General features: G+C 45.4%; 1 protein-coding gene across 2 annotated transcripts in view; it reads left to right on the forward strand.

Annotated features, from left to right (window-relative positions):
• KDM2B (lysine demethylase 2B) overlaps positions 1–23,036 on the forward strand; it is a gene marked incomplete at its 5' end in the record, with an annotated part of 110,718 nt that overhangs the window by 15,545 nt on the left and 72,137 nt on the right. For both annotated transcript variants that reach the window (XM_080628498.1, XM_080628499.1), the window contains 3 exons: positions 10,286–10,464; positions 12,983–13,089; positions 22,246–22,339. In XM_080628498.1, the coding sequence (XP_080484624.1) occupies positions 10,286–10,464; positions 12,983–13,089; positions 22,246–22,339 (380 nt within the window). The remainder of the gene's footprint in view (positions 1–10,285; positions 10,465–12,982; positions 13,090–22,245; positions 22,340–23,036) is intronic.

The following is a 23,036-nucleotide window of genomic DNA, read 5'->3' on the forward strand; positions in this document are numbered from 1 at the left end:
ACAGAGAGAAGTCTTCATCTGGCCCAAGGAGATGATGCACAAGGTGGTAGCTAATAGATCATTTCACTATTTGATTTCTGTGATTCTGTCAAATCTTTAAAGCCCTGGTGGGAGGCTTTGATCTCTAAGGCAAAGGGTGAAAGGAAGACCAAGGCTGTATGTACCCTGTTGCTTTCTTTGCTGGGAATAGCTGGAGAGATACCTGATTATTGGTGGGTTTTGCCTTCTCATTAGAAAAACCAAAAGAACAGGAACTGAGCCAAAAATTTCAGTTTCAAATGGAGTGTTTAAAGAAATAAGAGTGAAGGTCCCTGCCTTGAGTCTGAGTTTATAATCAGTGGAGAAAGATAATGGAATAAACAACATCATCAAATCCCAGATGTTTGCAAGGGACAAGCCCTATAAATAGGGGGAGCTGGCCCTGCAAGTGCAGGTCAGCCTTCCCTTGTGTTGGAGGAGATGCTGTGTGCCATCAGACATTTGCTCATGGGTTCTTCACTAAGTGAACAAGATGTTGAGGACTCAGTTGTACCGCATTGAAGTGAGCAGCTGAGCTTTCTGTAGCATCAGTGGAAGAAGTTAGATGTGCAGAGGAGTATTTCACTGGCTGTTGAGGCTTTGTCACAAGGGAGAGACCTAAGCAAGCTTCCTGAAGTTGGGCACTGCAACATTTTGCTCTTTGTAGGAATAACTGCAATTCCACAGTGTAATGGCACACAGCACATAGTGTGGCAACACATTCAGTTGGGACAGAAAGGATTACTGCCCATCAAGTGAATGTAACAGCCGTAAGCTGTGTGGGGCTCTGTATCTTTTATCTATCTGTGTTTTGTTCTGTTAAATACATATGCTGCTGTAGTCTCCAGGAACTGCAGCTAAAATGGGAACGTATATGTCACGTACTTCACAAAAGATGAGAACCACCTTAATCCATGCTTCTAGAAGTAGGTAATAATGAAAGGGAAGCGTAAAGAGATGCAAATGTTATAGGTAATGATTATTCTGGGTTTATAAAATGGGATTTTTACGTATATTAAAAGCTGTACACACATTTATAGATGCATACATATACATCTGTATAAACTCCACTCAGTACTGAATGGAGAATCATAAGGGGTGTTTCCACAGAAGAGAACACTGGTGGTAGTGATCGCAGATCAGGTGGGTAAAGGCAGGAGGGAGGGCAGAGCCCATGTAAAACATTCCCTTTACATTAACATACACTCCTTGTGGTGTGTTAGCACAGTGGTTCTCAGCTGGCTCGGCAAATATGTTCAGCTTTCTGTTAGTAACTACTCCAAGAAGCTGAAAGCAAAAGCAAACCAGATAACTGCCTCCGAGTAACTGCTTCCTGGTGGTTCTTTGGTTCATTCCTCCTGCCTGTTTGCTCCCCCTCTCAAATGGATCTCTTCTGAAATGGTATCATGGTGGAATTCCCAGCAAACTACAAAGCGAGTCGAGAGGCTCGTAGTGTGGTCTGTGGGCGAGTAGGGGAAATTTTGTCTTAATCACTGTACAGTTCTCCATCCTGTGAAAGAAAATTAGCCCTGCAGATACAAAAGGAGGACAAAGCAGCCACACACGGCCGTTCGGGAAACCTTCCATCATCTCTGCTCAATAGGGACCTGGTGTGGCTTTTTCTATAGAGCAACACTCCCTTTGTTTCAAGGAAGTTGTGAAATTGGAGCTGGAGAGGAGTTGAGGGAGGCTCATTAGAGAAGCACTGTTCTAAGGAGCGCTTCCCAAAATTAAAGCAGCCTCTTCAAAGGAAGTGCAAAAGTTTGCCCTCAGACTTGCATCGACCTCTTGATTAAGATGTATGGTTCTCCCCCTGCGCAGGGATTTGTCCTGTGAATGGGAATGCCACGTTTGGGGGAGCAGAAGAGCTGAGTCGGTCATTAGCTGCTGAGTCTCCAGGAGTCCTGTGTGGAGGGATATTGAGGCAGCAGTGAGGGCTTTGCTCTGTTCCTAGTGTCCAAATAATTGATACTCCAAAACACAGCCAACCAGGCTCTTTAGGGGAGAGGATTCAACACTGACCTTATGGGAGGGGAGGAACTTGCATGAAATATTTCCATTCATTGTAATATTTCTCCTCTTGCTGCTCACGTTTGGGGTTTTTTTGTGCCCCATGGTGTGATCTGTGCCTGGCTTGCTTTTCGGGCTCTGCTTTTCCCTTTTTCATGGATGCAGGACTGCTGGAGGATGAACCAAAATTGAGTTGATTAAAGCATCCTCATTGATCCCATGGTGTGGAAGGCCAATGTCTGAGTAGTTTTGTAGAAAACAACTTGTGAACATGTTCTTCAGCCTGTGAGGATTCAGATTGAGGGTCCTCAGTTTCTGGATCCTGCAAGTCACACCCTAAATTCATCAAGGGATTTGGATCCACGAGAGATACATCTCTGATAGCTGAGAGAGGAGCAGGGGGATCCAGAAGCACTTTGCAGACAGGAGATAGGGATGGCTCCTTGCAGGATGAGGCTGAGCTTGGATTTTCCTCACCAGTGACTAAAATAACTGCCTACCAGTGCAGTTCCCATTGATCTGGGGGTACAAACCCAAAACCTGTGCTTTAAAGGAGCTGGGTGCCAGGGAGAAGTGAAGATCAGTAAGGTTGTTTCAGGTGCTGTAAGGCTATTAGACAGTTACAGCAACATGTCTGAGATCCAGTCTTCAGGAAAACAAACCGTTCCTCCATCATGTGTTGTGGCCAAAACTTGTTTGAAAATCTCCCACTATTCTATAAAAAACACTTTGTTTTTTAAATGCAAGTTCCAAATGTCCTCGCAGTCGCTGCTGAGGCTGCCGACGTGCTTCATGTCTGAAGCTGCTCTGTAGTGGGAAAGCTGCTAAGTGAGACCTCAATGAAAATCAGCAAGGAAATATTGCCACTGCAAGTGATACCTCCCAAGTGCCTGTAAGTGAGGATGGAGTCAAACCAATGGGGTTTCTATCAGCAAAGGGGTTATAAGTACTGTTGGTGTGAGCTGGCCACCCTTTGAGCTGTTGCAGTTCCTTCTAAATGTGACAAGTCCGAAGAGGAAACATCTGGACAATAGAAAAAGAAACAAGAAAAAGCAACGTTGCCTTATCGAAATGATGCAGTCCAGTTCTGTCTTGCAGGTTTCTCTGTTCCAAGTACAGCCCTGAAGACTTCCTGGCTCATCCTTTTGTCCTTGTCTTTTTTCCTTTCTTTTCCCTTGAGCGACCTCTCCTGTTTCCTCTGTATCCCTCTTTCTTTGATGAAGCTACTCTGCTGTACAGACCTCACTTTGTTTACTCCCTAATCTCATAGTGGTTTATGAGCAAGTACAGATAAATCCTTCCAGACTCAAGCAAGGATATTCTTCCCAACCATGAGCCAATAATGATAGGGAGATCAGCATACTTTGCTGTAAACAGCACACTTGACAGGTAGGTTTTTGTTTGTTTCTCATGGGAACTATTAGTTCTGTGTGTGACACCAGTGGATCAGACAATGTAATGTGCTTTCTGAGCTGTTCCTCTCTCTGCTCCCTGTTTGCTCAGGGCTGGGAGGAATGGAAGTGTTCTGGAGCCGCACTGTGTTCTCTCCTGGGCAGGATTAAAATTGGAAACTTCAGAGTTCCTGAATGGATTTTCTTGAAGTGAAGGTTCCATCAGTGATTTCCCTACAGTCTGAGGCCTCTGCCTAATTTGTTGGAAATTGGAATGCTTTGTAGCAGCTCTAAAGCAGCCCTTTGGGACTTTGGCATCCACAGGTATCAGGTAGAGCAGTGCACGTATGAAGTGCAAATCTCTCTGTATTAAAAGTGATGTATTGAAGACTTCCAGAGGATGTTGCTTCGCTTAACCCACCCTGGGTTTGTGCCCCTTAAATAGCCTGTTGTTCAAGAAGAAAAGCTCCAGTCTGTAACCTCAGAAGGGGATGTTGGGGCTGCGGTTTGGCGTCTCTGTACATTCCCCGCAGCAGCTCCTGGTGCTGGATGGACATGCCTTCCCTGAAGCTGTGGAACTATGCTGAGGAGCAGGCAAGAGAGCTGGCCCTGCTTAAAAACATTATTCAAGCCTCATTGGTTTCTGGAGTATTGGTGACCAGTTTGTGTCATGACACCAGGACCTAGGGCAGAGAGAGGTCAAAACTTACCCAATGTTCCAATAGACTGGAAACAGAAACTTGTCCCTCTAATTCCAGTCCTGCGCTCTGGTGCCAGGCTCATCTTTTTGTCGTCTAAATTGCCAGTTTTTGCTGTTGCTGCCTGTTATGTGCTGGGTAAAGCGTCTCTTGCCCATGCTCCCCACTGCATCTAACAGCTTGCTTTTTTTGCCACACGAATTAAGTGTAAGTTGGTGTCCTGTTCATTCTCTTTCTTCCTTCCCTGCTTCTGGCATTGCTCTCCTATCTCCTTCATGTGTGCTGGTGCAGGCTTTGCTTTCTTTTGCAGTAAGGTGGTTCAGAGAGTTGAACTGCAAAAAACTCAGTGTCTTCCTTGCAGAGAGGTGGGGGAACATATAGATGTGTATATTTCTTAATGCTTGTTTAGCTCTCAGCCCTAACCAATGCTGGGCGGACACACGATGGATGTAGCCTTCTACCTCTGTCATGAGGTTCCCCTGAGGAGCTGTGCATGAGAAGAGTGCCTGGTGAGTGAGCCTTGATCCATGATAATGTGCAATAGAATAAACAAAAAGAAGGTATTTGATGCTCTCTCTTTATGCTTTTCTGGGGGAGCTCTTAGAAATGAAAATGAAGTATTACAATACTGACTTGCCTATGTTTAGCATGTCCGCTGACTTGCCATTTTGGAAGTAGAACCAGTCCTATTTTTAGAGCTGAGCTTCCTGTCTGAGCTCTCTTTAAGTTTGTCCTTTGCCTACCACAGTCAAACTCTTTAAAAACAACCCAACTTGGTTAAAGTGGGACAGTTTTGCTAAAAACAGGCATGTTGTGCCTGGATATAAACAGCAGAAAATGTGCTTTGAACGGGTGTTCTGATGGAAATTCAACCCCTCAAAAGAAGGTATTTCCATGATGTCAAAACAGGAAAGTGAAACTGAACTATGTGTTGATGTGGTCATGGTCATCTCAAAGCCTCTGTCTGCAAGGGGATGTAAAAAGGAGTTGTCCATGTGGGGAAATGAACCAGAGCAGCTATTTTAGAATAGCTCCCTGCACACAAACTGTTCTTATGCAATCAGCATCCTCTGCTTTAGCTCATCCATACTAGGAAAGAGCCGTCTTAATCTGGAGGAATAGCACCCAACATCCTCGCTGTTTCATTGGAGCTGTTACGTTTTAGTGTCATAATTTACCTTAATCCAAAATGACCTTCAAGTGTATCTATGGCTTTATCTAAAGATATATGTTAATATCAGCATGTTTGGAGGTCTGATGCAATCGCAGCTCTATGCATCTTGAGATGTCCTCATTAAAGCGTAGACACTAGGTGTGTGGTGGTGTTGCCAGCCCTTTAATGGGACCAGTCTAGACCAAAAAGAGAGCTGGAGGATTGCTGGTGGAATTTAGACATTAATTGGTAACATGAACAGGAGTTGAGGGTCTTCTTCCATTTCCTAACTGCCAAGTATCAAATGGATCAAGGCCATAGTGTTTCTCATTATGGGCTGCTGCTGAGATTTCAGGAGGGCGGAAGAGCAAAGGGAAGAAGCATTCTATGGGATGAAGCAGTCTTTCCCTCCCAGTTCTGGCTGTTCCATCCCTGCTTGTGATGTGCTGGTTCTTGATCCTGACATCCTTCTCCTGGTCCAGCTTTGGTACATGCCCAACCCCTCAGGGAGCTGATGCAGCCCACACTATCAGCAGAAAACTAGAAAACCAGGCAAAGGAACATATTTTCCTGCTTTCCTTGGAATCTCCATTTGCTTGCCTCAAAGTTGGAGGAATGTTAGAGTCAAAGCGAGAGGTCAGAGCCTGCATAGCCAGGACGGGGCAGGTGAGGCCTTTGAGGAGCAGGGAGCTTTTGAATCATCTCAGCCATCTCCCAGATCTTTCCTTGATGGTGAGACGTGCTCTGTCCCTGGGAGCTGGACCCTGGGTTGCAGGCTGGACGTTGTCGTGCATTGCCTGATGCCCCAGGCACAGATACGCTCCTCTTTCCACTGTGGATACTACTGGTGGAGCAGAAGAAGGTAGAGCTTGGAATTCACCACGTGAAGAAGGTTGTAAACCCCTAAATTGTCCTTTCCTTGTTGGGGCGGTGTTCTGTGCCAGAGGCAGCTTTCCTAAAAATAACAGGGGAATGGATTGCACTGATTCAACCAATGCTCCTTTGAACTGCTATTGCCAGATTAACATGTCACTTAACACCATTTCATTTCTATGGGATTTGTAGTGCCCAAAGATGCTCTTGACAGTGGAGAATGCAATTCTACTATAAAATACTATTAACGTGAAATTATTTAGTCTTTATAACATTTTTCCTCTATTTTATCTGTTACTGTTAAATATATTTTATGTTCAGATGCTTTAGGAAACGATCAATGGTCTTAAAACAGATTTGACGGATAAATAAAACATGAGATAGTCAACAAAATTCTATCCCTTCCCACTTTCCTTACTACTTATATTAATTTTCTTTCTGTGCTTGTTCCTTGAGTGCCAGCTCTGTCTTTGCAGCTGCCTGGAGCATGCTTAGACTACAGGTTAATGCGTATGGATACTGTATAAAAATGTAAAGTCAAATGTTTATTTGTATATGGATTTTTCCCCCATGTGGTTTTCACTGGCTGAAGTTTCAGTCACTGATAATTAAGAGTTTATCTTTTGGGTAGATGTAAGGATACAAATTGATTCTATAGAATGTCACTAAAACACATGATTTGTCCTGAGCCTCTTGCTTTAGTCCTGTGGTATTAAGGCTTAAGACTTTTTGCTGGCTTATGCTCTTCCTGTGGACATGCTTGGAATACTTTGCCTTTTGTTGCATGAAAACAACTGATACCACGGGCTATTGCAATTTGGCAGGTTTGTACCAAATGATAAAGCTGCAGGCACCAAAGAGGGGGAAAGGTACATGTCAGGTCCTGGTGGCTTTACATCTCCATGAGAAGGAAGTAATTTAACCCACTGAAAAGGCTGCACCGTGCAGCTGGTGTGGGGTGTGCTGGGGAGCTGTGGGGCAGATACCTGGGTGAGGGGTGTAATGAGGAAAGGAGCTGGATGGCTTGGGCACCTTCCACTAGAGCAGCTTGCTCCAAGCCCCTGTGTCCAACCTAGCCTTGAACACTGCCAGGGATGGGGCAGCCACAGCCTCTCTGGGCACCCTGTGCCAGCGCCTCAGCACCCTCACAGGGAAGAGCTTCTGCCTAAGAGCTCATCTCAGTCTCCCCTCTGGCAGGTTCAAGCCATTCCCCTTGGCCTGTCCCTACAGGCCCTTGTCCAAAGCCCCTCTGCAGGTTTCTTGTAGCCCCTTTAGGCACTAGAAGCTGCTCTAAGGTCTTCCCTGGGTCTTCTGTTCTCCAGGGTGAATAAGTGTTGGAGCTGGATTCTTGTTTCCCACTGTTCTTCTGTGCCCTCTTGTGGATCTGGGAGCTATGGTGTCGGTCCATGCCAATGGTATTGGTATGTGTCTCTCTTAATTTAGCTTGTTCTCACCCTGGGTCTGAAATGCAGGGAATGTTGTGAATAGCTCCACTTGCTCTGATCCACGTCCCCTCCCAGTTAGTATGGGATAGCATAATGGTCTCCTGTGGATAGTGGGAGAATATGTGCCTTCCAGATCTTTCCATGTCAGGGAATGGGTTGTGCTACTTTCAAGATTGGAGTTTGGTAGCCTGGATAATGCAAGTCAGAAGCTGTAGGCGGGGACCCTGCGCAAATAATTTCTCCTCCAGATGTTCATTTCTATATAAAAAATAATGCTATTGCGGCATATAGCAATATAATCTGTTAAAACCTTTACAGCATCTTCATCACTAGGCCTTTAATAAAGGGAACAGTGTGTGTGTGTGTGCTGTTCCCTCCCTTCATTTTACTGTAGGTTTTACTAAGATGTGGGCTGGAGTAACTTGATTGTTTTTAAGGCTTCAAATGAAGCACAGTGCTTAAGTAGCTCTTCCTGATTGATTTTGTTTTCCAGCTTACATCTCTGCAACTGATTCTGTTCCACTTGTCAAAGGTGGCACTAGCTTGTTTCTTAGTTACTGTCTTTGTGATCCTTTGGGCATTCACTTGTGCTTGATGAGTAAGCAGCAGTAGAGGAGGAGGATGTTTCTTCTTTAGGCTGTAAAATCCCCTCCAGCATCACCACTTTGCCTCTGAGTGGTATCTGTTGCAGCAGAAGAAACAGTGCCTCCTAATCCTGCGCTGTCCAAGTGCTCTCCAGTCAAGAGTTATATTGGAGAAAGATCCTGGGAAGCCAAGGATGAGGTGGTGCAGGGTGCACTGAAGCTTTCCATGTCAGTAGTAAGAGATGCCCTTTGCCAGTTAGGGATCCAGGTATGAGAAAAACAGCCCCTCAAATTACTCTTTAATTTGGAAGTCAAGAGACTATCAATTCAAATCTCAGCTCTTCTGCCCATGATTGATAATGGTGTGCATTTAACAAACCCACTATTGAACTGGGCCTCACACTTCTGATTCTTCAAGTAACTACTGATTTTTCTCTCAGAAGGGGTAATTGAGGCTGTACCGGGTCGCTGAGAGCAAGCCTGGACTGGGCTATGGCAGATCCCAGGCTCTGCCACGCAGTCCTTCAAATATAATTTTTCATTATCTGTGTGCTTAACCCCTCTGGGCTGTGGCTGCTGCTGTAATCCCCAGGCAGAAATCAGGCTGGGTTTTATCCAGAGGCTGTTTAGCAGGACTTCACCCCAGTTGCTAATCCGTTGAGTTGACAAAAGTCTATTCCCCCGTGATAATAAAGTTAACAGTTAAAAACCCAACAACAAACAGCCCCAACCCCAGACTGCATTTTATGTGCGTTGTTTTGAACATGCAAATACCCAACTTAAGGACTCTGGTGCCGCATCACACATAACTGAACTTTCTTCCAGTCCTGCCTCAAGGTGGCAACACTAGGACCAGTCCCGAGCTCAGACCAAGGATGAAATCCTGTTCTCCGGCCTTGTAGGATAGTTTGATTGATGGGCCAGTGGGACTGTGCCACATTTACACTGTATGAATTCTTGTTTTCGACTACAAAGCTTTATGGTCCTGAGTTCCTTTCCAGAATCATTATCACATCTGTCACTGTCATTGCTATCAGTGCCTAAAGATGGTTCTAATGGAGTGATGCAATCCAAACTCTCATTCTTGCTGCAATACTGCTCCCAAGCACACAGTAGCCCAGGTGCTGCAATTATTAATAACTCCCTCTGATGGCCTGTATCTTCCCTCCATTTTGCTTTAATGCCAGTTATTTTGCGCTGTTTCTTCAGCAGTGAAACTGGTTTTGGAGTGATTTTTTGGAAGCATTGTGAGTTTGTTTGCTGGAATCCTTCTATCCTGGAAATGAGACTTGTCCCTCATGGGCTCCCGTTCGCTTGCACACAAATGAACTGCTAATTAGGATGATGAAATCGCTGGGAGAGGTGAAACCTTCCAGTTGGCCAAAGAGAAGATTGTGAATTAATCTGTGTAAAGCTAAAGGCTGGGACTAAAACTGCTGTTCAACATTCTGGTGCTAATGAGATTTGTATGTCTGCCACTCGAGAAGCTGAAAGTATGTCCTGTAGTTTTTGTTGAGAGATCCAAAGTGGGGGCTCGCTCTTCTATGGCATTTAGTGCTTTCATCTCCACTGATGATAGCTGGAATGGAGGATACTCAGCAATCTGTATAAGGTGTTCAGCAGTTTATAGCATCTGGTGCTGTGAGGCAGTTTTCTCTTTATGGATAATTTTTGTACATGAGTAAAAGCATCTTGAGAGGCATATGGATGTTTAGAAAATTGCAGAGTATGATTTGGAGAGCTATTTGTCTTGCATGCCCCCTGCTACCATATTATATCACTGCTTTATAGTTTTTAATGTACTTCTACTCATGTCAATTCATATAAAGGAGGAAACTACTCTCTTCATCTCTGTGAAGCAGTGAGACACTGGATGATTTGTTCGGTGTCATACTGGGCAAAAAGGGCAGCCCCAAGTTAGTTCCCTGCTCACTGTTTGAGCTGCTCAGGACACATAGAGGGTCTGATGCTGGTCCCTCATCTTCCTCTAATAACAGGTTGTCTGCAGTCATTGAAAATGTATACATATATATAATAATATACATACACACACACACATATATATAAATGAAGTCAAGGCAGATGTTTTGAGACTGTCTGTGTGTGTTTGCAGGAAGCCGGCGGATAGTGGATGTGATGGATGTGAACACACAGAAGGGCGTTGAAATGAGCATGTCTCAATTTGTGAGGTACTATGAAACACCAGAGGCTCAGCGTGAAAAGCTCTACAATGTCATCAGCCTGGAGTTCAGCCATACGAAGCTGGAGAACATTGTCAAGCGCCCCAATGTGGTAAGAGATCCTGTGGTGATGGTTTATTCTCAGCTTCTTCCCATTCACAAGTTGCTTTGTAAGAATAAAACATGGAGTTTAAACAAGGTGTGATGTGAAGTACCTGTAACACCTCTCCACTTAGTGTTAGGATCTCATTTTTATCCAAGTAGAGAGCTGGGCTCCTTGACAGTGGAACTTACTTTACAGGAATTAGGTATCTGATGAGCTCTTAACCATGCAACTTGCACAGATACCCAGTTCCTCTCAGGGTACTTTGAGGAATTTCCATCCAAAAATGAAATACCCCTCTATTGTTTTTCCTTCTCTAAGAAAGCTTAAATTATCATAAAGCGTAAATTCCTCATGCATGAACCCTGCTATAACTAAAAAATGTTCAGGGGGCTCCAGAACAAAAAAGTTGAAATCCTATGTGTTAAATGTAGAAATCTATACCCAGTTAAATCAGCACAGTCACTGCTGTGTCAGAACTGGCAGTGTCAGAGGAGGAGGGTAGATTTGTACACATTTCTTAAGGTAGAGGGCTCTGTGATTTTATTTCCCAAGGGGGCCACTGGCAGTGAAACAATGGTATTATTGATAAAGATGATTTCATTTATCAGTAGCATGTGCCCATATATAGGTAAGTATTAGAGCATCAACTCAGTAACACACAGTGATGGAAGGAATAGCACTGGTGTTTCAGAGTGTCTCCTCGGGACACTCAGCAGAGTTTGGGGCATTGTGTTCTGATCACAAACTGAATACTAAGCGTGTATTTTGACGTTTGTGCAGGTTTGTGCTGTCATTCAGACACTAGTGGGCAGTTAGGAAGTGCTCTGGAGAGTTTCTGGTGCTCAGCTGATCCCAGTTGTCCCAAGCACATCATGCTCAGTGAGCTTGTAAAACAGCTGTGCAAATTTCCTGGGTGCTCACAACTGAAAATTGCAGCTAGGTACCTGTAACCACATGTAAGTGAATACTTCATATCTATTTCATATGGCCTGAGTCATTTGTTAACCCAGGAATATTTGGATCTCCATCTCGTGATAGATCTGAATTCACGTTATGTACTTGGGAATAGAAAAGAGGGTGCTGGGGAAGTGGGTACTGATAGGAAGCACAATACATGAAGTCAGATACCAGTCAAATCTATATCTGTATAAATGGTTCCCTTGAATTCTGCAGAGCTCTATGAGCCCATTGTAAGGCAGAAATACTTGATTTCTCTTCCCTGTTGCGTAAAGACATTTATTTTGTTTCAGAATCAGAGCAGTAACTATCAAATTCGTTTTCACATACAACCATGATATTCATGGAATTGGTCTTATTTCTGCTGGCTGCATTATCTCCTTTTGCCTCTTCTGAAAGTACTGTGTGTTATCAACACCACCAGATAGAGAATAGCTAGAGGTCAGCCCCAATCTGCAAGAGTTCCATGTGTTAATTGCCCTGTCATGAAAACCCTCTGGGGATACAAAGAATTGAGTTGACTCATACAAATAACATTCTTGGGTGGGCCTTTGAAAAGATTTGGCAATCAAGAGGGTAAGTGGGGTGCTGCCTAACACTTCTCCGTTCTTGCTGCAGGCAGACAGAGGACAGCTTTGTCATCAACGCCTAGAATAGGTCTTGCAGTCGTTAGTGACCCATAGATGGAGGTTCACTCACACATCACGGTGTCTTGAGCTGGGTCGGGATGTACAGCCACACTGTGGCCAAACCCAGCACTACAGCCTGCTTTGGACTTCCCAAACTGACTGGTGTTTTCCCGTTTCGAAACCTGGCACATGTGATCCATTTGCCTAACCAGAAGGGAATGTTGGGGTATCTAGGGCAGGCTCCATCATAAAACAGACCAAAGAATGAGTCACAGGTTTGGCCTTGCTGTGGCTGGGATGGACAGATTGCAGTTCATGCTCTGGCACCCAGTGCAGGAGCTATTTCAATGTCTCTGAACAGTCTTCAGTTTCCACCTCTTCCTCACCTTGCTGACAGTGTGTTTCCAGTTTCTCAGCTCTCACTGGTTTCTCCTGTCCACACTTCCTAAAAGTCTGGCCTTTGGACAAGAACTTTGATGAATTTTATCCCCAAGTGATGAAGGAAAGCGCACAATAAGCAATAATGTAATTACTCAAACCAGAATTTGGCCAGAACGATGGTGTTAATGTTCCTTGAAATGTAAGATATTTGGAACAGTGTGATGTCTTTTATGTTTGTATTTTAATAGTTCTAAATGCAATTTCTAGGCTGTTGGCTACAAAAATGCATTTGAATGCAAAGAGCAGGTGATGCTGCAAGAGAAGGTGCTCACAGGTGCCCCTAGGACAGAATTTGTACCACTTTTGACTGCATTACTCTAGGTTGCAAAGGGCTGAGGGGTGGTGATGAAGTGCTGCACCTCAACAAGTTGCACCTGCTGAGCAGCAAGGTTCTTGCTGTCTATGAGCATCTGCTGCTGCATCGTTAGTTTTAGCCAATGGGAGTGGGTCTTACCATATGTTCGGTAACTAACAGTTGATTCTGGTGGGGCTTTCAGGTGGACTTAGTTGACTGGGTGGACAATGTGTGGCCGCAGCATTTGAAGGAGAGGCAGACGGATGCTACCAATGCCATTTCAGAGATGAAATACCCCAAAGTGAAAAAGTAAGTTTGTTTGTGTCTGTTAAAAGCTCTACTCTTGACACCTTTGACTAATTCCTTTTACGGTTTGCTGAATGTAATCTTTAATCCAGTCTCTTTGCAAAGTGTGTTTTCATCTTTCAGTTCACGCAGTGTAGTCAAAGTCTTTCCATAGGCTTTGGGTTCCTTCCCAAAGGTTCTAAACTGAAATGTAGAGATGATCTGTGAGATGTACTTGAAGTCTGTGTTTAACAGGTGTGTGTCTCCCCCAAAACCCTGTCACTGCCCTTCGTGCCAGTTTTCTGTTGACTTTTTCACCAGCAAGCTCCAGTATTGGACTGACTCTTAGGTTGTGGTTCTTGTTTTGGAGGCAGATTTGCGGCCAAACACAAGAGCAGTTTGTCCTGTTTCTGCATCTCTAGGTTTTGAGCAAGTTATGGCAGCATTACCTCACCTCATTGTTTCTTCTGTTTGAATGTCTTTCTTTGAACTTTTTATATGGTGATTGGAAAAAGGAACTATTTTGGGGGCCTCAAAATGTTCACTGTAGTTTTCATATGAATTAGTACAACTCAGGTAGGGGTTACTGTTAATGATAACAATAGCTACTGAGCTGTATGACTGATGAACACCATAAAATCCTTGAAACCCTTCACTGCTGTTTCTGCTTTAGAAGCATTTTCTATTGGCCAAACCTAGTGCTGGCGGCATCCCAGGCTCTGCTGCTGAACCAACCTCTGGTGTTTTGCAAATGGCTCAGAGCTCTTTCCAAACTGCAATGTCTAAAATAGATTGGTACTAACATATACAAAGGAGTGTGCAGTCAGAAAGCAGGATGCAGCATTTGCTCTTGTTCTGTAAAAGTAACCTTTTGGGAGGTAAAGGTAATAATAGCAGAGCCTCTGTGGCAAGCACCGTGGGGAAGCCTGGTCCTATGATGTGTGCAGTACCATTGATTTCAATGGAAGCTAAAGATGCTGTATTGTTCTGAAAAGAGTAAGGTGCTTGTTAGAATAACTACATATGGATAGGAGTGCCAAGTCTCACTTGTGCGTTTGGAAATGTCCTAAGTGACTTGCCTAAGGTCCTCCAGTGGCACAGCAGAAAATAGAATCCAGGCAACTTGCTTCCCAAGTGGTTAGTCTACTAAATAACATTATTTATAATCTGCTAGAGCTAAGAAACTGGGTGATGATTCAGGGATTGTACAAAGAAAGAAGTAAAGAAAACGATCCCTTTCCTAGAGCAGGCACAGTCCAGATGCTGGCAAAAAAAGTGTAGCAAGTAAACAAGGCAAGGCAGAGATGGTTTAAAGGATAAGGTAGCAACATGACTAACAGAATCTAGCAGAGAAAGCAAAGTATATTCTTGCAGTTCACTACTTGCATCATGTAATGCCAGATGGTAGGTTTCAAAGAGGGATTTCAGAGAAGTAGCAATTCAACAGATTTTAACATGGAGCTTTTCCCATGTGTGGAGGATGGCCTGGTAGAAAGGAAGATGTCTGATGAAGAAGCAGACACAGAGCCATTGAGGTTGCTGTCACTGGCAAAGTGAAGGTGGAGGTTGACAGCTTGATAAACTAGTCTATGTGATAGGTAGAGGGAAGCTAAACAGTGAAAGACTGTGAGCACTTGGAATGTGGCACTGGAGTTTGATGTGGGAAAAGAAGTTACCATGCATGAGCATGAAAAGCAAGGGTGATGTGGCTGGAGGATGAGGATGTTGCTAGTGAGCATCATCTGGTATAAAGACTAGAGAAAGCTGATTTGCAGCACTGTTGACACAAAACCCTCATCAGTCTGAAGAAGCAACAAAGGTAAAACCAGTAACAAACACTGGTAGTCTAGTTGCACAAGAGAAGTTGTACAGGGTCAGGGCAAAGATCCACGGCGCTTGGTAACCTAACTGCTATTGGGTGCTATCACAGATGCTCTGGGAGGAGCATAAGAATCTTGTGAGCATAAAATGATGCCTTCTCTTAAAATTATCTTCTGAACTTCCACTGTCTGCAGCCCAAGGAGGGGCTGTCCTGAGGTGGAAGTGGTTTCTGTGTGCTTAGGGACTCTCAAGAGATACCTCTTCCATTAACTTGTCCAGTTTGAATAGGAACTCCTTAAGAGATTAGCTTTCTCCACCTTTGGAAATTCAGATTGACCCTTTCCTGTATAGACAGTAGTCCCAGGGTATAAGCCCTTATTAAAGAGATCATGTTCAATCGCAGAGCTAAATGTCAGTGCTGTCATTTGTTCCATGCTGCCTATTCTTCTATGTGAGTTGTCAATATTCATACACTTTATTAATGACTGTTGCTGCTCAGAACTGGGGTTGTTTCATTTCATTCTTGCTCTCAGCATTCTCGTAACGCGCAGAGTTTGCAGCATGCGATCCCCACCATCCCCGTGTTCCCTCCAAACAAAAAGCACTCCAGCGAGCGCGTTGCGGTTTTGCAGACACAGATGGCATTACCAGACACAAATGTCTGTCTTGGCTCCTGCACGTCAAGTTCCGTGCTGGGAGTGAAGTTAGAGAACGCTCCATCTGCTGCGCTGCTTCGGTTACCAGGAGCACTGCACGCGCTGGAGCCTGCCCTGACTTTCACTTGGACCTGCACTATTAACTACTTCTAAAAACTCTGGGTAATGAGGTTATTTTTCAGTCTGGAAGTAATGACAACATACCTATGAGGAGCCTTGGAGGACTGAATTAAGTGGGGAAACAGTTTATGTCCAAAATATGTAAAACTTTCCAAGTCATACCTCTTACAAGCAGTAAGCCAACATGATGGCAAGCTGAGGTTGTAGTGTTCAAACTGGGATAAGTTGGCACTGCCCCTGAAAAACCAGTCCATGCCCACATTGTCCCATCCTCGTTGCTAGAACACGCCGTGGTGCAGCTGCAGAGTAAACTGGACTGGGGACTGATCTGGCTGAAAACCGACTCAGAAATAACGAAAAATTGGGTACTTTTCAGGCCATCCAGACCACCACATGGCTGCATAAATGCTTGTGCCAACCACAGGGCAGTGCAGGAGTGTGGAAAAAACCATAGCAATGGGATGGAGGAAGCCTGCTCCTGCTTCTCTCTTTCACATCCCTGAGTGCAAGTTCCTGCAAAGGGCCTCACAAACCTGTTTTGAGAGTGGGCAGGATGCTGTGTAACCAGGAGCCAGGGCAGGAGGAAAGGGCGGTGGGGTTGTAATGTCAGCTTTTAGGGGCAGAAGCTTGTTATATCACCTCAGATGCCTGTGAAACTGCAAATCCTAAGGGTGGGAAACTGAACCAGGCTCAGAACTGCTTCCTTTCATCATAGTGCACCTTAACCATTTTCAGGTAGCTCAAAACAAGCTCAGATTTAGTTTTCTGGTTAAATTCAACCAGGACTGAAGCAATCTGGACACAGCTGAACCAACCAAAACAACCCCCAAAAGTGCTGGTTTGATTTCTCATTAGCTGATAGCCCTGCTGAAATTATCCTCTTTATTAGGTTTTGTGTTTGTAGCCTTGCAAGATTATTTGCAAAGCAGTGGTGTAGCTACTGTGCCAGGACATGACGGCAATAGAAATAGTAACAGGCACTTGGTGTTTGTGCTTTAGATCAAATGAAACCAAAGTCTCAGTCCCTGCAACACCCTTTTTGCCTTCAAAACTTCCTATTACTTAAAGTATCTAAACGTGACTATAATAGGTGTTTATATTGCTGTTGTCCTTCAGTTAAGGATGGGGAATCTGGCATGGAACCTAACTTCATGAAAGGATGCTGCCCTGTTACCGTATACTCAGCCCTATCTCCCCTTCCTAGGCTGTTACTCAACCATCCATTCCTTTTTATTCATTCCTTTCCTAAGTAGGGTTGGATTTAAAGAGATGATAAAATGCTCTGCTGAGCTGTGGTCTAATTAGAAGCTGAGGGTTTGCCTCTGGAGACAGAGATTGCCCTTTGAATTGAGGGAGCTCACAGGTCTCCCGATGCAACCTGGTGCTGTTTTATGCATGTGAGATACTTGTATGCACTTTGTATGTCATTTGTGAATTGCTTTTGAGACAAACCCGCTCTATAGATATAATTAAGTACAAGAAGATGAGACCAATAGTGCAAGTTCTCATTAAAACTGTCCAAGCTAGCAAAGTAAATAGAATTTAATGTCTTCAGGTGGGTGCGTTGGGCTCAAATCCTCCTTTGTGTGGAGCTTGGAGGACTTGCAGCATCACACGTGTAACCGAAACGAGCACCAGTGTTTAAACTAGTTTGTGGGGAGTGTAGAGCTGACCAGCCATGTCACAAGGATGAGAAATGAGCTGTGTTCTCACAGATACCCAAGTGCTGTTCCGCTCGCTGTGGATTGGCAGCTTCATTTCCTCGCTGTGGCGGGTGCCTTCTCATAAATTTAAGCTTCCAATCAAAGTAAAAAAGAGGCCTCTTCATTCTCTTAAGTTCAGAGGTAACCTTCGCAGTGCTCACTAAACATACACTGCAGCAGTGGGATGTGCGGGCAGCCCAACAGGCCGCAGTTCTGATCCTTGACGTGCGCTTTTAATGCCAGTCTGATGGCTGGAAGGTAAATAAGATTTCCCTTTGGAGTCCCCACTCCTGCTCCCGGGTGTGAACACACACCGGGGCTTGGTGTTTCACCTCGGGTGGGACCAGGGAAGTGTCGCCGCTTTGGTCCCAGCTTCACGAGTGTAGTTTTCAGTCTCCCCCCATCATCTCTGGTGCCTCAGAACAGCCTTTCTCTTATCTCGGGTGTTGTTTTTGTCCGGCTGACTCAGAGCGTAACCCCCTCAGGGCAGGAACCGGGTCTTTCATGTGCTTTTGAAGTGCCTGCCGAGCACACCCGTTGTTTAATGATTAGTTACTATTTGGTGCTGATAGGTGGTGGTTTGCGCTTACTCGGGGCTGGCAGCGCCGGTTACCTCAGCCGGGCTGCCCCGCGCCTCAGGCGGGGAACGGGCCGGGCGCGTTGATGCCTGTGGGAAGGCCGGGGGCCGGCTGCAAAGCTCGGCTCCTACCCGGGCCCGGCTCTGGAGGGCCCCTCGACGGGCAGAGCCGGCCGCGGCGGCCGGAGGTGGGTGCTGCAGGGGCCGTCCCTGGGGAGAAACCCCGCGGCCTTCCTGAGGGGGCAGCCGCGGCCCTCCCCGAGGGGGCAGCCGGGCTGTGCGCTGAGCTGGGGCCGGTGCCCCGCAGCGGGGGGCCGGGGGTGGGGCGGCAGACGGGCCGGGCGGGCTGGCCCCGTGTCTCCCGGGTGACAATGGTTTCTTTTGTCTTGCGGCGTTAATTTGTGGCTTCCAGTTGCAGGGCCCCAGTGTGGGAGCGTTGCTCGGTGCGGGTCAGGCCGTTAGCGTGCGGAGTCGCCCAAAGGTAGCTATTGTTTCCCGCTGCGTCCTTTCCAGCTCCCGCTTCCAGATGCTGTGAGGCGAGGCCTGGGAAGAAAGAAGGGGGACCGCCGGGGTGCCGGGATGCTTCCTTGGTCCGAGCCCCGGGAGCACCTGGGGGAGAGGCGGGAGCGGGCACCCAGCGCAGGGCCTGCTCCTTCCCCTCGCGTTGGCACTTGCGGCCGCCTCATGGGTTTGTGGTATTCGGTTTCAGGCTTAGGGATTTCAACCAGCCGGCGCTGCTCCTGGGAGGAAGGAAGAGTGAGCTATACTTTTCTCATTGGCCCGAACAAAAAACAGAAGCCTCTGCTGGGGTTTGGGAGTGGTTTATGGGCTGAGCTCAGTGGCAGGGGAGCCCTCGCAATGCCAGAGGGAATAGAGCCGTATGGTGCGCTGTGCCTATTGCCAGAGAAAAGGAGCTTAAGCTGAGGGTAACGCTGCCTCTGCGTGTGCTCGCGTGTCTCCCCGAGTCCATGTGCATGTAACGCTGCGCCTCTGCCTCCCCTGCGCCGGGGCTCTGCCCGCGCCCGTTGCCTTCGCATCCCGGCGTGTCCGTCGCTGTCTTTGTTTCTCTGTTTGCTTGCGGGTTCGTAGCTATGCGTGGCGAGTGCATTGTGGGTTTGCCTGGGAGTGTGGTGTCTGCGCTGGCTTAGGGAGCCGTGTCTCTGCCTTGTTTCTGTGTTCCCAGCTCGCTGTGTTTGCTTAGTGGTGTAGCTTCATCCCTATCATCTCCTTCTCTCGTTTTATCTTTTGGGGATCTCTGTGCTTGTTCTTGCCTGGGAGTTTGCAGGTTACTCCATGTTTCCTCGCATCATTTCTCTAAGAAACCATCCCAGATTTGTGTTTTTCTGGGGGGGAAGTTCCCCTTTTCACCCCACCACACACCCTTCCTCCAAAATAACAATACATCAACTTGAACAATTTCAGGCTTGTGGAGAGCATAAACCAAACTCTTCAGTGGGGAAGGGAAGCTCCCCCACAACAGATTACAAGCAGCTGCATGTTTTAGAACCCTCACTGAGGCTGTGCAGGGAGATAAAGTGGAGTGTGCAGGAGTGGATGGGGTAGCAGTTGTGGAAGAAAATACTGAAGTTGGGGTATCTTTTGCATCGCCTATTGTTTCAAGGTGTAGCTGGTCAGGCTGTCTCCCTGTGCTCTGCATGGAGTTGTGTTCCTGTAACCCACTTTACCTGCTGTGGCCCAGGGCGCTGAAGGCAGGAAAGCTGCGACCAGTGCACACGCAGTGGGATGGAGTTTCTAGGTTTCTTTCAACATGGATGCTGTGTTCTGGTGCTTCCCCCCCCCAATCCCTGTTTATTTATTTATTTCAATTTGTTGTTAAGGAAAAACCTGAAAAGTGGAGTCGTTCCCCAAATTAGCAGCTGTTAGTGATGAGAAGGCGCTTGCTGGGGTTGGAGCTGAGCCGTGTATAAGATTAGCTGTGGCGTGGAGCTGTGCTGGGACCATGTGACTGCGGTGTACATTGGAAGAGGAAGCTGTAGAGGTCAATGCAAAGGCATTGTGCCAGACTCTGGCAACAAGGGAGAGCGCTGTATGGCGGAAGATGGCTTTTTCAGGCTCCTGAGCCTTTAGGTAGCTGATGGGGTTGGACAAAAGCAGGCCTGTAAGGTTAACAGCAGAAATGAAATGGCAGGGCTCGTTTGTGGATGGAAATAAAAGCTGGTGGTTTCTTTTTCCAGATGCTTTGTAGGTTTTTATTAATCACCATATGTGTCTCTTTCACTAAACCAACCCTTATTGGAATGGAAATTGTTGTGTTTAGGGGAGTTTCAAGAAAACAGAGAGAAAATAGGGGGAAAAAAAAGAAAAGAGAGTTGCGTTTTCACAGCTACATCCACCTTGGTGTTCCTCCCGAAACTTATTCTTAAACACTTTGGTTTGAGAGAGAATTCAATCTGTTATTTCCTCTCTGAGCACAAACAGATTAGCAGCTTCAAGTTTAGATTGTGGACTACAGGGGAATAAATAAAACCTGCAAATGCTTGGACCATTTGTGCTCTTTTGGAATCTCTTGATGTGAACGGGTGGTTGTTGGTAGGTAGCACTGTCTTAGAAGAATTTTGTTAGTGTGATGTATTTTACATCTGACCTTTTGAAAACTGAGAATAATTGGTTCCATAAGGATTTGGATTTTCTTACTTGAAACCAACATGAACCTTTACTACTCAACAGTGCCCATAAATTGAGAATTTCCATGTTGGGTTTTTTTGTGTGTGTTTTATGAGCAATTATTCAATCTGTGACTTTGTGCAATTTGGCTGGAAGGAAGGCTACTTCCTTTCTGGGCTTTTTATATTGTTTTTAAATTCTATCTGACTTGGAATCAACAACATTTTGGTAGAGAAATCAGAAAAAGGAGAAATTAACCAAAAAAAAAGAAAAAGAGCTGTGTTTGGGAGGGAAGGACTCATATTTTGAAGTGGAGCATATTGAGAGTGTAGACAGCTTCTTGGCGAGCTGTGATTTTTGAAGCATCTGAAATACCCCAGGGGCAGAAAAAGCTCTCTTCCTGCTTCCGAAGGATAAAAAAAAAACCCCAACACAATTCCAGAGCGGACAAGAGGGGAGACGTGGAATTGCACAAGGAGAGGTTTTAATTGTGAGATGAAGGCGCAGGACCTTTTTTGAAGCCCACAAATTGACTGTCTTCATGACAGCATTGCGTCTCATTCTGTCAACTCGGGCTCGGGATGTGGTTGCTAGGCAGCGGGCTCTTATGTACCTATAGTCGCTCTGATTTGCCAGCCTTCTGCAGACACATGGTAAGGTCCTTTCCAGCCTATCATCTAGAGGGACTTTTGCACGCCGTCTGCATACTGCTGAGATTCTCTCTACCTGAATGTGATGAGAAAAAGATACAGTTAAATGAAGCCTTTTTTCTTTCTTTCTTCCTCTTTTTCTTTTTTTTTTTGGACAAATCCCTTGCTCGCACTATTTCCATAATCCCCTTTCCAACAAAATCCCAACCCCCAAACAAAGCCCAACCAAAAAAAAAAAGCCATGAAACGGAGACCGGAACAAGGAAAAGAGGTTAGTGGGTTAAGTGGTGTGTGTTTCCTGCGTTTGCAAAGGTGCCTCTAGTGAGGAGGGCGGCTGTAATTCGGCCATTAGTTACAGATGGTGGCTGGAGTCTTGAGATCCGTGGAGCGAGATGAAAGCTCTTATCTCTTTCCAGTGATGCTGACTTTAAACTGCTTTGAAAACCTGAATCAAGACAGCATTAGAAAAAGAGTGGATTTGATACTTAGTGATGCTGCCAGCTTGTTTCTTGATGTATTTTGATGCAGAAATGCCTAGAAATGTGAACAAAAAGGAGTTAATTTGCCAAATGAGGTTTCTGTCCCCCAGTCTCTGCAAAAATAGCAAGTAGGTAAAGAACATTCAGGAGGATTTATTAAGCAAATGACATGTTTCAAAACTTTGCTCTTTGAAGCCATTTGTGTCCAACTTCTGCTGAAGGTTATGTCTCTCGGGCGGTGGAGGAGAGCATTAACCAGCTCCCCCCGGGGACTGGCTGTGACATAAGAAATACTTGTGAACAGCATAACTTTTAATGGTTTTGTGTTCCTTAACTCTGAAAGCTTTCATTCCAGTTGTATGAATAGGAACCCCAAACATTTCTCAGCAGAAACCTACTTACAGTTACTTCATGAGGCAAACCCAGTTCTATAAATGCTGGAACTTAATTGGTGGCAGTAGTATCGCACATGCAGTTAACCTCTGCAGATTAAGATGTGGAAAAAACTGTTTCAGCCTGATTCATTTTTGTCCTTCACTCTGCTTACAGGTACTGTTTGATGAGTGTGAAAGGATGCTTCACTGATTTTCACATTGATTTTGGTGGCACTTCAGTGTGGTATCACGTGTTCCGTGGGGGGAAGGTAGGTGAACCGTGTTTGATATTTGGGTTTATTTCTCTGTGTCTCTTACGGAGAGGAGGGGTTGCTTGCTTTAGTTTTTCCTTTATTTGCTCCCTTTTTGGAGAGGGGGCTAGTCAATGATCACTCCATTTCAGCTCCCTTTGTTGATGTACATAGGGTTTGCTGAACTAGAAGGACACCATTCACCTTCATGAAACAGAGCAGTAATTTGCTTGAAGTACAGAATGAGTTCTTTGCTGTTGGTGGTGCTTTTAGGCTTGCTATTGCTGCATGGTTTAGAAGTGTCTTGCAGTGAGTATGTGGCTGTGTATACCCTTGTTGGGTCAGAGTGCCCTCAAGTCTCCTGTACCTAGAGCTGCTGTTTTCTTTTAGAGATTTCATGTTCCTTTAGTGTGCACATGCAGTTTATGCTGGAACTGAAATACTATGGGATATAGAAGCATTAACATATACAGTAGGGATGGCTACGTTTGCATCTTCACTGTTTTAAGCTGCTTTTCCCAATTGTAGCATAGACAGGGTATTTTAGGAACTGAAATAAATGGGGCCCAGGTACTGTTCATCCGTATAGTCCAATGAAGATGTACTGTACCAACACACAGTTTTAAACAGTAAGTAAACTGTGCAGGCATCTTCTGAGTAAGATGTTTCATGGAAGAGAGATGACAGCTGACAGTTACCTTGCCACATCCAGCAC

The sequence above is a fragment of the Psittacula echo genome (genome assembly GCF_963264785.1).
Source record: "Psittacula echo genome assembly, chromosome: 13".
NCBI lineage: Eukaryota > Metazoa > Chordata > Aves > Psittaciformes > Psittacidae > Psittacula > Psittacula echo.